General features: G+C 47.0%; 2 protein-coding genes across 2 annotated transcripts in view; both read right to left on the bottom strand.

Moving 5' to 3' along the window:
* arhgef2a (Rho guanine nucleotide exchange factor (GEF) 2a) overlaps positions 1–16,430 on the bottom strand; it is a 125,672-nt gene that overhangs the window by 87,691 nt on the left and 21,551 nt on the right. The gene's annotated exons all lie outside the window — the stretch shown is intronic.
* On the bottom strand, positions 3,687–6,968 carry gngt1 (guanine nucleotide binding protein (G protein), gamma transducing activity polypeptide 1). The gene is made up of 3 exons (XM_079570576.1): positions 6,952–6,968; positions 6,762–6,860; positions 3,687–3,826 (listed from the first exon to the last, which is right to left on the bottom strand). The coding sequence occupies exons 2-3, from the start codon at positions 6,855–6,857 to the stop codon at positions 3,701–3,703; spliced, it is 222 nt and encodes a 73-aa protein (XP_079426702.1). The 5' UTR covers positions 6,858–6,860; positions 6,952–6,968; the 3' UTR covers positions 3,687–3,700.

Here is a 16,430-nt window from a genome sequence, read left to right as displayed (position 1 = left end):
TTAGCTATGTTGTTATGCTATTTCCTTATCCAAAACACCCCAGAGTGGTTTGTGGCTTCATTCACGCAGTTCTCTTGCCTGGCTTACGCCAGACTAAAATCACAAGTGATTTTTAGTCTGGGGACCACTAATTCATTTTCTCGTAGGAGAGGTGTGGTTTACGAATGTCTATCATGTGTCTGCACGTGGCCAAACTATTTAGAACCCGGCCTAAAACTTGATAGAAAAATAGCGTCGCGTCTGCTGCTGTCATGTTTGATCCGTAAATACACTTTTTTTTAAAATCCGTAAATAAACTACAAGCTTCCGTATATCGAATAATTCGTCATCATCTTGCCGTCCCTCCTCGCTCTGTGATTGGTTCCCAAATCCATGCGAAAATTTCGTCCAACAGCCTGGGGTGTTGTGCAGTCCGAAATGATTCGAGCGCACACAGCAGCACGGTGCTAGCCAGGTTAGCAGTTCTCAGTAATCCTCCTGAATCCTGCTCTCTGAGCAGTTCCGCCCTCTGCTGGAAAACCACTGACCTGCTCAGTTGTGTCGTCACAGCGGAACGGAAGTGCTCGACATCTGTAATGCAATGTCTTACAGCCTGATTTTAATTTGTAAAACAGCTTTTTCATTATTTCTGTTCTTAAGAGAGAAACAAAGAGAAAAAAAAGGAAAAAAAAGAAAGAAAAAAAAGGATGTGCCCGAGGTGCTTCCAGGTCAGCTGAGGCCAAAACAAACACATCCCCTGAAGACGGAGCTCATTATAACCTACTCTGGACACACCTGTTCTTTATTCTTACCTAACGATCATGTCACGGAGAAAAAGAAGCGCGTTTGGCTACGAGGACGGGAGTTTATTCAACCTTGCTAAAGAAGAGGCCACTCGTCTGAAGTTGTTTTTTTCTCCGGGATTCGGCGACTTTCACCAAAATATTGTTTTTCTGTGACTGTCTCTGATGGATGTTTGTGAACCTTCGCCAGAACCAAAGTGGATTAACTTTTATAACCAACGCGAGTCCCATAATGTAAACAGCGATGGACCAGAGCGGTGAGTTTATCAAAACACGTGTTAGCTTGTGTGTTAGCGTGTGTGTTAGGGTGTGTGTTAGCTTGTGTGTTAGCTTGTGTGTTAGCATATTAGCGTGTGTGTTAGCGTGTGTGTTAGGGTGTGTGTTAGCTTGTGTGTTAGCTTGTGTGTTAGCTTGTGTGTTAGGGTGTGTGTTAGCTTGTGTGTTAGCTTGTGTGTTAGCATATTAGCGTGTGTGTTAGCTTGTGTGTTAGGGTGTGTGTTAGCTTGTGTGTTAGCTTGTGTGTTAGCATATTAGCGTGTGTGTTAGCGTGTGTGTTAGGGTGTGTGCTAGCTTGTGTGTTAGCTTGTGTGTTAGCATATTAGCGTGTGTGTTAGCTTGTGTGTTAGCCATTTATGAAGCTGTGTTGCAGATGTCAACTCCTTATAACTGCATTGTTAAGTGTCTTCACTTATTGCTGTTTATTTATATTACGGTAAAGTTGTATGTGCGGAGAGAGGGGGCGGAGTTAACTGAATCGAAGCGTTGTGTCTTCCGGGTTTGAAAAATACCTCCAGAAAACACTTATATTTATCACAAAAATGAGTGCTCCATAGTGGTAGAGGTACAATCATTCATATAAATGCCTATACTTAACTTTGGAATGGCTAAAATAGCATGATATAGATCCTTTAAAGTAGTAGCATTGTCCATAATTCAAGTAGGGGATGTTTCTTATTTTTTACTAAAAAAAATGGTAATAAAAATCATCATCTTGGGAGCCACAGGAGTTGGCACTTGGCTCCTCATTTAGAAAAAGAATATCTTTATTTATACAGCGCAGACATGGTCACAAAGCGCTTTACATGAGACAGTTTTACATTCACTCCATACTCGGTGGTGTTGAACTACCTACGTAGCTTCAGAATCAGGCTTTGAAGATCTGGATTGCTATAGTCCTTGAAACAATGGATTTATAAAGTGCCAGGTTGACGACTATACTAGAATTTAAACAGACAAAGACAACACCTGGCTGACGATCAATGGGGTGGCAAGACCTTTACTAGGGGTGCCAGCTGCCCCGTGCCACCCCTCTAGATCCGCCCCCGGGTAGAGCTGCCTTAAAACTGCACATTTTGGGTCAAACTTTTTGGATGTCCTTCCACAAGCTTCTCACAATAGTTGGCAGGAGTTTTAGTGTAAGTGAGTCACATTTGTGGCCACCTTGTGTTCCTATGCCTTTTCAGCTCTGCCCATACATTTTTAACTGGACTGAGATCAGGGCTTTGTGATGACCACTTCCTGGCAGAGTCCCCTCTCAGCCCATGTCGGCCCAGGACTTGTTTCACTCTGGATGATGACAAACTCTGACCAGGTTCAGCATCTTCACCAGGTCTTCTACATTTGTTCTCGGGTTGATCTTCACATTTCAGACATAACACGTTCATCTCTGGGACACAGAACCCGCCTTCTCTCTGATCCGCTTGATGACTGGACATTTACATCATTGTTTGAACCAATGAACCTGGGCCTTCAAGTGTCTTGAAATTACACCCAAGGATGAACCAGACTTGTGTTCCAAGGACGTGACATTGTCATCTGGGCATTTCCAAATTGTTTAAAGGCATAAGTAATGTTAGTGTATGTACTGACTTTGTAAAAATGTGTATGTGTAAGTGTATGTAAACATATGGTTCTCACTGTATGAAGCTAGACTTAAATGGGGCTTTACACATTGATAAGGCCGAGCTGCTCGGGCCATAGTTGAGAGTGTTCCTTCAGGGAAAAGGTATCGCTCTGTCAGATGATCTACTCATCGTCGTTTTAACCGTTTCTTTAAAGGGATGTTTCAGGGTTTTTGACATAGGGTCTTTTCTGGAGATATTTTTTTGTTGTAATTCAGGCAATTCTTATGTTTGAAGAGTTTCGTGGCGCTAGGCTAGTGCAAGGCTAGTGCATGTCTATGGTATCAGCTAGCCTGCATTAAAAACAGTGTGACCCGCTCCACAGAGCACCTGAGGCAAATCACTTATAACACCAGACTAACCATATAAATGTCTGTGTCAATAGAATCATTTTTGGAATATAACTGACCTGCATCACATGAATGATCGCATTTTGAGGGACTATTTTCTAGCAGATCACTCCGCCGCATAACGTGTATTTCATACTGCGAATGACTAATAACCTGTACTGATAAAAATGGGGCCCGGGCCCTGTTTAATGGCAGGCGGCGCACTGGAAAATGAACATCAGTTCTGCTGTTTGCACCTTTTTTTTATTCGATTCACTCCAGAGACGACACCGGCATATCCCGCACTCATTCATCTTTCAATAAATGCAAATGCCTTGTGTCGTGATGAGCCACTAACTGTTTCTCCTCCTCAGACGGCGAGCGGACGGAATGACTCTGGTGATGCATGTGCTGAAGCGGCGATATGAGAAAAACACCAGGATATGCAAACACAGTTACAAAGACATGCTTTATTTGAGGCTGAGGTGAAGGATGGAGACACACGCTCATTTTCTCTTCGTAATGTCATCGTAATCCCAGTGTGTGTGTGTGTGTGTGTGTGTGTGTGTGTGTGTGTGTGTGGGCGAGGGGACTCTCATACTGTATGATTCATTTCAAAGTCACTCTGTGTGTAATTGACTAAGATCTGTACGATATCAAATGCTCCTCCGTCTGTCTGTGCGAGGCTTCAGCAGATGACGCAGCCGCCCTTCTCCTTGAACGGGTTCTTCTCCTCGGAGATCCCCTTCACCAGCGTGTCCTCGTCCACCAGGCCCTGGATGTATTCCTGGAGCTCCTCGCAGCATTTGGACGTCTGTGGAAGAACACCAGACACCCCACGGTCAGAGGGAGATGTTTGGGACCACAGACTTATACTTCTACGTATATATGTGACGTACATGGGCGAGCGGCTCTTACAGGTGAGCGGGTCGAACCAGATCTCAAATTGGGAAAAGAGCTGGATTTTATTTTTAGCCAATTTGACCCTGAACTCCCCCAAGAATCAGAGCGACAACAGAGCAGGCCACACAAGTCACAGCTTTTTGCTCTGAAGTCAAAGATAAATGCACTATAAATTCAGTTACAGCCTCTTTTTATTAGATATGATTCACAAACAGGTTTTTCCAAGCGTAAATATCAGTTCCATTGTGAGGTATCTGGCTGTAGTTATTGAAATTTGATTTTTAAAGCCACACCACGTAGAATTTTACCCCAAAAATAAAATTGAAATACAAGCTTTTATTTTATGACAGATATTTTCAGCATTGAAAAATATCTCAAATAAACATGTCATTTTGCTGTGAGCGGCCTCAGCTCACCCAAAGACATGACATAGCTTTAGCGGGAGTGGGTGCGTCTCCAGCTCGTTTCCATGGAGATGTGACTAAAGTCAGCAGAATTTGAGATTTAAACAGGTATGGTCCTCATCCAAATCCATTCTTTGATTTCCCACGGCAGAAAGAGCTTTTTCTGTGTCGAGCTGGTCATTAGAAAAATGTTTTGTACTGATGGCAACAGCATAGTCCAAAATGTTACGCAGTGTGCCTTTAAAATAAACAGTCTTTTGAACGACTCTTTGAAATGAACCGACCCCAAAGACTCGGCTCCCGGTAAAGAGCCGTAAATCCCGTCACTAGTTTAAAAAGCATTATTCAGTTGCTTGTGCTAAATTCATTCAGACCTTTTAAGTGTCATGAAGTAGCTCTCGTGGCTCAGGCGGTCGAGCGGCTGCTACATGTGGAGAACATATTTGGGGTCGCTCTATTTCAGTAGTTTTCATTATATCTGCACAAACACAAACTATGTTCCAACCAACCCCAGTCTCCGGGACAAAGACATAGAGATAGACTGTTATTGGGCCTGGGCATAACAATTTTCCAAAAGTGTGAAGTAAAATGTATACTTTTTTTCTTGTACTTAATTTTTGAATGGTGAAAACTTTATGCTTTCACTTTCATTCCATTTTAAGGCCGATGTTCAGTGGTTCCCAACTGTTTTCCCTTCAAGAACCCCTCTGCTCGTGATATATGTTTTCTTCACTTGCTAAAATACGGCCCCTTATGATCTGTCCCTTTGACCAGTTAAAGCTGTGGGGCCCCTGTGTCATTCCCGGGGCCTCTCTTGATGATGCATGTATGAAACATCAGCGACTCATGGTCTTTGTTTGGCTCAGCTCAATTCTCAGTAAGAAAGTTGAGGAAGATTGCCAGCTGGACTTGGCAGATTGAGTGGGGAAGTTCCATCTTCTATATTCAGAGGCTTTTTCTGCTTTGAAAGAGGAGAAACCTCAAAACTGTGTCAATTAAGTTTCCACTGTTGTGTGACCGGCAAAAAAGAAGAATAAATAGTTTTGATAGGTGTACATAAAAAAAAGAAAATCACCCCCTTCATCCTAATGTGTAGAATGAGCCCAGACCTGTTCACCACAACTGCCTCTAAAATCCTGCACTGTCACTCAGAAAGGTGTTACTTCAGGTCCGAAGTGCCGTCATGCACGTGCTTAATATAGAAACTGCAGTTACGCGTTAGACCTGAGGTGGCAGTAGTGAGTACCATAAAGTACCATCTGTATAAAATGACCAACTTGTATCTAGCCCCTTTAAAGGTGCACAATCCAACTATAGATATAGATTATAGCGTATTTGACTTTTCAGAGGTGGTTGTATGGGGTGGTTCACTGGGTGCCTTTGCCGTCCATCCCAGTGACTCCTGTGATCATCTTTATAATCATTTAATTTCAGGTTTTTTAAGGTTTCTGGTAGTTTTTTGGAATGGAATGTATACGTAGCCATGGATACAATCAGCAGTGAGAACCTAAAAAACTATTGATCCTAGAGTGTCCGACCCATCGGGATGGTAAGTAACGGTGCTAACCACCCAAGCATCCGCTGGGTCACTGAAACTTTCAACTTTCTTTTACATAAAATGTTGCATACACAGGTGAAAAAGTGCATTTACTTCTATTATTCAACCTATTCAACAATGTGAAACGAGTATATGATATAGACTCATTACTGCAAAGTGACACAATGTAGCCTTTATTTGTTATCATTTTGATTATTATGGCTCAGCTTGTAAAAACCTCAAATTAAAAATCTCAGAAAATTAGAATATTTTAACAATGGACTGTAAGTAATCATCAAAATGATAACACATAAAGGCTGCATATGTCACTTTGCATGTAATGAGTCTCCATCATATATTTCACATTTTAAGTTGAATAACAGAGGTACATGCACTTTTAATGATATTCTAATTATATGATGATCACCTGTGTGCACCTTAAAAAACGGTTCCCATGCCTCACCCTGTATTGCAGTAAAATGATTTCAGAGTAACGTTGCTCTTACTTGAGTAGCCTAGTAACTACTTCCAACTGCACATGCCCTGTAGAGGTCGGAGGAGCAGCAAACGGAATCTAAAACTTTGAAATGAAATGTTTAAGAACTCTACATTTAATCACAGCCTGAGCTTTTTAATGACATTTAAGGCCTTTATTCTGTTATAGTAGACTTAATTACTTTGAATGGCCCTGAAGCCCTGCACTGCTCACCCCCTCACCCCCTCACCCCCTGACCCCCTCACCCTGGCGCCTGGTGATGTGACATTTTTGCAGATCGTCTCTCTTGAACGGCTCTTTCCCAAAGATTCAGTTCCCATTGCACCTGGGGGCCTCCCATCCAGGTACCGCCTGGGCCCCGCCTGTTTACAGCCCCTGAGATACGGCGAGATGGGGCCGTGACACTCACCTTCCACCGCTCCAGCTTCACCTCTGTCTTCAGCTGGGTCACCTCCATCAGAGCTTTGTCTTTGTCCGTCAGGTCGTCCACGTTGATCACTGGCATCTTCTGCTGGGACACACAGAACCAAATGAAGAACACAGGGAGTTAGCCAGGCAGCGGGTCAGAGGGAGACGGCAGGAGCGAGCGTGGTACTTACGGCAGCCCGGACGCTCTGCTGTGCTGAGGATCCGTCCCACTTGTCAGGTCATCTATATGAACACTCCTAATCCGCTTAATCTGATTAAAGCAAGCTGCGATTGTTTGCTCACAGCACTTTGCGGCTTTCGCGCGGGACACCGGGGGCCTCGGAGGTTTGTGCCCTCTGTGGTGTCGCTGACCGCTGCCCTGGGCTCGATGAGTGATGGGGAATACTGCGCCCACACTCCCCACACTGCCCAGGTTTGGCCACTTTGACCACTGGGCCCGTCAGTCCCGGCGCGGGGCAGTGGTCAGGTCGAGAGGTTCCTAATCGGGGTTTAGCACAGAAGTGTCAAGGTGAGAGGCATTAGGGAAACCTGCTTCATCAACATCAGGGTGAGGTCAAAGAAGTGAGGACCACCCAAAATGTCCACACAGTATTTTACTGACTTCTACCTGAGAAGTATAGTTCAAAGTAACGGTACTCTTGTAATCAGAGTTTTTTCTTTTTAGAACTGTAATGTTGGTCTCCCTCAGGGCTGCCCTTTGTCCCTGGTTCTGTTCATTACTTTCATGGACAGAACTGTTGGTCCAGGGACAGCACTAAAGGACGGTTGTTTCAGCTCAAATCAATGATACAAATAGTTCCCAGTACTGGTATTGATGAAAATGTGACAGTACCCAGCCCTAGTCACATGGTTTCACTAAGTTCTGCGCCACTTCGCACTGTGGTGTGCTGACGCCGTGACCGTCACCTGCCAGAGTGGAAAGCATGGCTCTGCTTCTGTCCAATGGAGGACAGGTACCTCATTACACCATGTGCCTCACGTTCAGGCTCAGTTTATGTATTATCTCCTCACGGGCCCCGGCTGAGGAACAGTGAGTGCCCCTGCTTTCATCGTCTGAATGGCTAAGCTGCGATGTGCAGGTAAGAGCCTGCTGTTGTGGATGTCCTCACAGATGAAGTCATATCTTGCGAAGTCATTTGACATGTGCATTTATCGCTTCCTTTACCCTTTGGTAAGGCGTGGGAAGTGCAAAGATAAGTGCAGAGGTGCTTTCTGATGGTCGACGTTAACAAGGATGAGAGGAACACAGCGGCTCACACAGACAGGTGCCTGGTCAGCCTCTGTCCACACGACTATGAGGAACCTACTCAAAGTGCTCTACATCAAGGAGCCACTCGCTCTCATTCAAACACCAATGTCAGACGCTGGGGGTAGGGTGGGGGAAGTGCCCAAGGACACAACAACAGTGTGCACCTGCGGGATTTGGACCACCAAATCTCCAGATGACCCGCTCTACTATCTGCTCCACTGTGGCCCCCGTGTGGCCCTGTGTGAAGTGTATTGTCTGCCCCGGTAGGCTTAGGACGACTGCAAAACTCTCTGTAATATGTAATCCTATTTCTTTTTCTTTTTTTTTACCAGGCAAAGCTCTTTACGCCTTAGAAGCTGATACTGCAGAAAGGCGGCGTGCTCTCTCCAAGAGATCATGTATCTCAGGGTCTTGTTCTCAGTGAGGGATGCTCTCGATTTGGATCGGTCATGAGACCTGGTGTTACGGCCCCAGGCCTCCTGGTTCCCTCCTTGTTGTATGTTTTTGTCAGTGTGGCCTAAACCTGTTGTCTCCATGTACATATTGCTGCTGTGGTCCTGAACTGCGATTGGTAGAGCGCATTGGGGCCCTGGCTGCTGATTGGGGGAGCAGCTCAACACCTGGAGAGCTCGTTGAAGCCACCTGTGCCAGCCACTATAAAAGGACTCCACCATGTCTCATTCGGGGCTGCTGGTCTCTGTGTGACCAGTACGCCATTTGTACTTGTGTTTAGGTAGGCTGCTGGTCCTTGTGACTAGTACGCCTTTGCAATTGCTTTTGTATTGGTGTCTGTGTCTGTGTTCCTTCGTGTCTGTCATGACTTTGTGTTTTCCAGGAACACTCGTTTTAGTTTGTGTCTCATTTTGTTTGTCACTCGTTTTGTTATTTAGGCCTTTTGTGACAAGTTGTGGGAGACACTCGTAAGTTTTGTCTAGTTGGTTTTGTGCACTTGTTTTAGTAACTTTGTTTTGGTTAACCTTTTGTAAATAGCCTTTGTTTGTTATTTATGTCACTCCATGGTTAATTTTACCTTTTACACTCCTTTTATTAAATTACAACTTTATTTTACCATTTTACATCTTGGTTTTTGTTACTTCCCTCACCCTAGCTGAGCCGGGTCGTAACAATCATGACCGAAAGGACATGGTTGTTGAGAGGACCTCCGCATTGTGTGAACTTGTCCTACAGGAGGTCACCACTCACACTCACACACCATGCAGGCAGGGGAAGTGGGGGTGCGGCATGTGCTGCAAAACATTGGCATTGGCCAATCAGATTTGTCTTGACAAGATCGTAATTCAACCCGTGCATAGCATCCACTCACGTCATGGTGCTGGCAGCTCGACAGAACAACAACAACGACATCTATGTTAGTGGGGTAAAAATATATAGAGAATTCTATAAATTCTCCCCCCCAAGGGGACAGGGTGAAGCATCTTGGTCAAGGACAACCTCAGTTTGATCCACTCCGAGAAATGCCAAACGGATTATTTAACACTCTGCAACTTCCACCACCACTTAACATGAACATTTTGTCTTGTGTACCTGATGTTTTGTTTACAATGAAACACTGAGCACATAACTTTCATATTGTTATGTCCAAACTCCTATTTCATAAGTCTGTTCCTTGTACAAAGAAAAAATGCTTCTCTAAACATTGCTTCATACACAGTTATTTTGCCAAGACATGGTTGAAATTGGACATGACCAGCCTGAGTCTTTGGGAAGCACATCTCTGTCCTCATTATTCCCACATAGCCCCGGCCCAGGCTCTGCCAAGGAACTGTCCGCGATGTGCCGTGTTGTGAACATCTTGCGCTTGCCTCGTCTTGTTCTGATCGTCCGCCAAGAGCCTGTCAATTAGCTTTATGCAAACGTCTGCCAAGGTGTTTCATTATGGCACGGGTTTCAATGGCAAAGAGGCACTTCGAGAGCGGTTTTCTCACCACGCCTGTTGCTCACTTTGTTGAGAGACAATATCATCACGTTCTCTCGACTTCATTCATGTCATGTCATTATTATGGAGTTTTGTTTTTGAGAGGGATTTTTCTACATTTTGTTTGGTTGGATCTTATCAAGGTTCCAAGTAGGACTTCAATATGCAACAAGAAGAAATGAGAGTAAAACTACTGTGGTCTACCTCAAAGGCTGTCACGTGACGTCGCTGTGACGTGTCTGGTCAGCTGATATAAACTGCTTGTAGTAGCTGCAGTCCTAATTCTTCAGAACTGTGTCCCAGGTGGGGGGAAGTTGGTACGTCCCGGTTCACAGTCTCAGGTGCGTGCCTCTGGATCTCGATGGCTTCTCTGATCCAACCGTGGTATTAGCTGCTCTCGGTGCTGATTACACGGGCACTATCCCAATTGATAATGTGCTTCTCCTTCTTGCAGCGTCTGATGTGGTCGACTTCAGCTGCTCTTGTTCTGCTTGTCATCTGGCTGTTCTTGGAAATAACAAAACCACATTGTGTGAAACAAATAATTCATCTTTTAAATTCTTTGCTCCTTTAGTTCCTATAGGCAAATTGTGAAATGGGCTGTTATAGCAGCTGATCAAAGGTTAAAGACCTTTTGCCTTTAAAACGCCAAATCTGTACAAAAATGTGGGTTAAGAATCACTTTCTGTCACTGATGAGGACGTAACATAAACATCACCAAGGTCTCTGAGAAGAGCCTCCGATAACACGACATGACCCACCCCTACCCTCCCTCTGACTGAGTCTGCCTCATCCTAGTCACTGTGTGTAACACCCAACACTGTATTAAATGTGAGTGTGCTTTGCTTCATTATCGTTTCTAATTCCAGCACAAAGAGCGTCATGTTACCGTCGTCTTGGTGCTTTTCGCTCGTTCATGCTGCACAAATGTACTGAAGAACAGTCCTGGTTGTGAACCTGCTCATTACAGTGTCAACAAAACCTATTCTGATTTTGATTTTCTGTCCGGCGTTCACACTGTCATCACATAATGACACAAAGACAAAAACGTGTTCACGTTTACACCGCGTTTGGGTTGTTATATGCACATGCATATACATGTGCTGGGCAGAGGTGGGACGCAGTAAAACCAGTAACGGCTCCAGTAACGGCTCCAGTCACGGCTCCAGTCACGGCTCCAGTAACGGCCTCAGTCACGGCTCCAGTCACGGCTCCAGTAACGGCCTCAGTCACGGCTCCAGTAACGGCTCCAGTAACGGCTCCAGTCACGGCCTCAGTCACGGCCTCAGTCACGGCTCCAGTAACGGCCTCAGTCACGGCTCCAGTAACGGCTCCAGTCACGGCTCCAGTAACGGCTCCAGTAACGGCTCCAGTAACGGCCTCAGTCACGGCTCCAGTAACGGCCTCAGTCACGGCTCCAGTAACGGCCTCAGTAACGGCTCCAGTCACGGCTCCAGTCACGGCTCCAGTCACGGCTCCAGTAACGGCTCCAGTAACGGCTCCAGTTACAGCCTCAGTAACGACTCCAGTCACGGCTCCAGTAACGGCTCCAGTCACGGCTCCAGTCACGGCTCCAGTTACAGCTTCAGTAACGGCTCCAGTCACAGCTCCAGTCACGGCTCCAGTAACGGCTCCAGTAACGGCTCCAGTTACGGCTCCAGTAACGGCTCCAGTAACGGCTCCAGTAACGGCTCCAGTCACGGCTCCAGTCACGGCTCCAGTAACGGCTCCAGTAACGGCTCCAGTAATGGCTCCAGTCACGGCTCCAGTAACGGCCTCAGTCACGGCTCCAGTCACGGCTCCAGTAACGGCTCCAGTCACGGCTCCAGTCACGGCTCCAGTAACGGCCTCAGTAACGGCTCCAGTCACGGCTCCAGTCACGGCTCCAGTCACGGCTCCAGTAACGGCTCCAGTAACGGCTCCAGTCACGGCTCCAGTCACAGCCTCAGTCACGGCTCCAGTCACGGCTCCAGTAACGGCCTCAGTCACGGCTCCAGTCACGGCTCCAGTCACGGCTCCAGTAACGGCCTCAGTCACGGCTCCAGTCACGGCTCCAGTAACGGCCTCAGTCACGGCTCCAGTAACGGCCTCAGTCACGGCTCCAGTAACGGCCTCAGTCACGGCCTCAGTCACGGCCTCAGTCACGGCTCCAGTCACGGCCTCAGTCACGGCTCCAGTCACGGCTCCAGTCACGGCCTCAGTCACGGCTCCAGTCACGGCTCCAGTAACGGCTCCAGTCACGGCTCCAGTCACGGCTCCAGTAACGGCCTCAGTAACGGCTCCAGTCACGGCTCCAGTCACGGCTCCAGTCACGGCTCCAGTAACGGCCTCAGTCACGGCTCCAGTCACGGCTCCAGTAACGGCTCCAGTAACGGCTCCAGTCACGGCTCCAGTCACGGCTCCAGTAACGGCCTCAGTAACGGCTCCAGTCACGGCTCCAGTCACGGCTCCAGTCACGGCTCCAGTAACGGCCTCAGTAACGGCTCCAGTCACGGCTCCAGTAACGGCTCCAGTAACGGCTCCAGTCACGGCTCCAGTCACAGCCTCAGTCACGGCTCCAGTCACGGCTCCAGTAACGGCCTCAGTCACGGCTCCAGTCACGGCTCCAGTCACGGCTCCAGTAACGGCCTCAGTCACGGCTCCAGTCACGGCTCCAGTAACGGCCTCAGTCACGGCTCCAGTAACGGCCTCAGTCACGGCTCCAGTAACGGCCTCAGTCACGGCCTCAGTCACGGCCTCAGTCACGGCTCCAGTCACGGCCTCAGTCACGGCTCCAGTCACGGCTCCAGTCACGGCCTCAGTCACGGCTCCAGTCACGGCTCCAGTAACGGCCTCAGTCACGGCTCCAGTAACGGCCTCAGTCACGGCCTCAGTAACGGCCTCAGTCACGGCTCCAGTCACGGCTCCAGTCACGGCCTCAGTCACGGCTCCAGTCACGGCTCCAGTCACGGCTCCAGTCACGGCTCCAGTAACGGCCTCAGTCACGGCCTCAGTAACGGCCTCAGTCACGGCTCCAGTCACGGCTCCAGTCACGGCCTCAGTCACGGCCCCAGTCACGGCTCCAGTAACGGCCTCAGTCACGGCTCCAGTCACGGCCTCAGTCACGGCTCCAGTCACGGCTCCAGTAACGGCCTCAGTCACGGCTCCAGTAACGGCCTCAGTCACGGCCTCAGTAACGGCCTCAGTCACGGCTCCAGTAACGGCCTCAGTCACGGCCTCAGTAACGGCCTCAGTCACGGCTCCAGTCACGGCTCCAGTCACGGCCTCAGTCACGGCTCCAGTCACGGCTCCAGTCACGGCTCCAGTCACGGCCTCAGTCACGGCTCCAGTCACGGCTCCAGTAACGGCCTCAGTCACGGCTCCAGTAACGGCCTCAGTCACGGCCTCAGTCACGGCCTCAGTCACGGCTCCAGTCACGGCTCCAGTCACGGCCTCAGTCACGGCTCCAGTCACGGCTCCAGTAACGGCCTCAGTCACGGCTCCAGTAACGGCCTCAGTCACGGCCTCAGTAACGGCCTCAGTCACGGCTCCAGTAACGGCCTCAGTAACGGCTCCAGTCACGGCTCCAGTCACGGCTCCAGTAACGGCTCCAGTAACGACTCCAGTCACGGCTCCAGTAACGGCTCCAGTCACGGCTCCAGTCACGGCTCCAGTTACAGCCTCAGTAACGACTCCAGTCACGGCTCCAGTAACGGCTCCAGTCACAGCTTCAGTAACGGCTCCAGTCACAGCTCCAGTCACGGCTCCAGTAACGGCTCCAGTAACGGCTCCAGTTACGGCTCCAGTAACGGCTCCAGTAACGGCTCCAGTAACGGCTCCAGTCACGGCTCCAGTCACGGCTCCAGTAACGGCTCCAGTAACGGCTCCAGTAACGGCTCCAGTCACGGCTCCAGTCACAGCTCCAGTCACGGCTCCAGTCGCGGCTCCAGTAACGGCCTCAGTCACGGCTCCAGTAACGGCCTCAGTCACGGCTCCAGTCACGGCTCCAGTCGCGGCTCCAGTAACGGCCTCAGTCACGGCTCCAGTAACGGCTCCAGTGGCTTCAGGATCCTCCAGCCATCTTCCAGCTCAGAGTTGGGGACTTTCCCGTATGACTTGTTTGTTCCATAATTCCAGAAATTCTAAATGACTGTGTTATGTGTGATGCTTTTAAGAGCAGTGTGTTTCAGAAAGCATTTTAAATCCCAGTGATAAAGGCGTGTTTTATGACCATCATATTCTGCGACTGCATCTGTATTTGTATTGTATTGTGTGTATTTTTGTGAAGCACTTTGTGACTTCTGTCTGTGAAAGGTGCTATATAAATAAATGTTACTTACTTACTTAATATTTGTGCACAAATGTAGCGTATATATGATGAAAAACATGAATTCATTAGCATTTTATTTATGTGTTCTTACGCCTGTTATGAATTTATTTGCCATTAATTAGGAAGGCAATAAAGCACTTTGCATTAGCATACTGGTCATTTTGATCTTTTCCCTCTGGATATTTTTTTTCTTTTAAGAAAGTAACTGGACTCTAAATACACTCAAATGAAAGAGTAACTGTATCTGATTACCGTTACTCAAACTGAGTGTTCTAAATACATGCACATAAATGTCTTTCCTACATTTGTATTATCTTTTAATTAGCTATGTTATTAGGCTACTATTACAGAGAGGCTTTCATATTATTATTATTATTGTTATTATTATTATTATTATTTGTATTATTATTATTATTATTATTATTATTATTATTATTATTATTATTATTTGTATTATTATTATTATTATTATTATTATTATTATTATTATATTATTATTTTCAGTCGCCACAGAAGGACTTAAACGTATAAAACGGGCCCATTCACAGATCAATGATATTATATTGTCTGTTGCAGACTCCCTGAACAGTCCTGGCCTGGTTTTCCTTTACCCTGTCGTGTCCAGGCCTGACGGTGCTTGGACCAAACCAGATGTTTCGAAGTGTCTGGTGCAACAGGAAAGCACTCTCTCTCGTTGTCCCACAGCCGACAGATCCTCCCCGGGCCGGACCCGCTCCCCCCGGGCTCCCTCTCCGCTTCATCAAACTTTATTACACTTCTACGCACGTTTACGCGCCGTTTACGCACACATTCGAGCGCAGCGCACGGTGATGTCACGCGCCCTCCCGTCATCTGCGTAGTGATGTTGTGTGATTCACGCGCCGCCCCCGCCTCTGCCTCTTCCCCAGGAAACTCTGGCTTTAAAAGTCTTTGTTCCCGGAGAGTCTGGACTGTTTTCAAGATGCGCCGCTGGGTAGAGGTGTCCGTGACCTTTCTGTGCGCGCTGGGCAGCGCTCTGGCTCTGCCAAACAAAGGTAGGTGTTTGGAGACCTTTAGTCCTGGCTTGCTCTGGGTTTTGACCTTACAGCTCCTTTTCCTGTTATGTAGACCTGCTTCAGATCTGGGTTAGACTCACACTCATTATTCCTGATGTAGAGCGAGTTCACATCTCTGTTAGACCTAGTTTTGACCTGGTTTGAACCTGGTTTAGTCCTGGATTAATCCTGGTTTAGTCCCACATTGGCCCTGAGTTGGTCTTTAGTTCTGTTTAGTCCTGATTTAGTCCTGGTTTAGTTTGGTTTTAGATCTGAATATTTTAGAACCTGTTTGGACCTGGTTTAGACCCACTTTAATCCTGGTTGGGGATCCTTTTTTTTAACTTTAGATCAGGGGTCTCAAACACGGCACGGGGGCCAAAAATGAACACCCAGTGTTGATCGGGGGCCGCAACTGACTTAGCCTTTTTTGTTAGGCCAATTATGATTTAGCAACTTTTTATTGTTTTCTATAATATACCTTAAAATAGACTGTACATTAACTATCTGCACATTTTAAGCTTTTTTTTAAGCATTTTAGTTCAGGGCATCAAAGAATGATCTTTCAAGAGTCCGGTTTAGTTTCTGTCTGTTGGCCTATTTAGAAAGAAGTGCAAAATGTACAAATGTTGAAAATGAGCAAAAGCTACTTGGGTTGTACTGTGTTCATTTACAATTACCCTGTGAAATAAATCAAATGAATGTGTAAATGCCCTTCTACAGACTCCATTGAGCTGATCTCAGCTAATTACGATGTGTTCACATTGCAATGTCTTAAAGGTAAAGATGGTAAAGGTGCTTATTGTCATGCTGCTCATGGGAAATGTAGCTCTAACGTGTTCAATGCAATTTACCGGTGGGCTGCAAATAATATAAATAAGAAATCATCTCGCGGGCCACAAAAAAATACCTGGCGGGCCGCATTTGGCCCCCGGGCCGCATGTCTGAGACGCCTGCTTTAGATACTGACAGTTAGAGATTGAGACTTTGTTATAAGTGTGTTGAAGATTGTTTGTTTACTGGTTTGAGTGAAAAAGTCAGTGGTTATAAATGGCTTTTCCATCAGTCCATTTTAAAAACATTCAGCACAGACAGCTGGACTACATTCATTAGAAACAACA

This window comes from Gobius niger (assembly GCF_951799975.1).
Source record: "Gobius niger genome assembly, chromosome: 14".
Classification (NCBI taxonomy): Eukaryota; Metazoa; Chordata; class Actinopteri; order Gobiiformes; family Gobiidae; genus Gobius; species Gobius niger.
This window is presented reverse-complemented; position numbering and strand designations above follow the sequence as displayed.

Excerpts from the sequence above, each read along its gene's own strand:
- gngt1 (XM_079570576.1), bottom strand. The coding sequence starts at position 6,857 with ATGCCAGTGATCAACGTGGACGACCTGACGGACAAAGACAAAGCTCTG. Across the intron at positions 3,827-6,761 it reads TGAAGCTGGAGCGGTGGAAG|ACGTCCAAATGCTGCGAGGA; the intron begins GTGAGTGTCACG and ends GTTCTTCCACAG.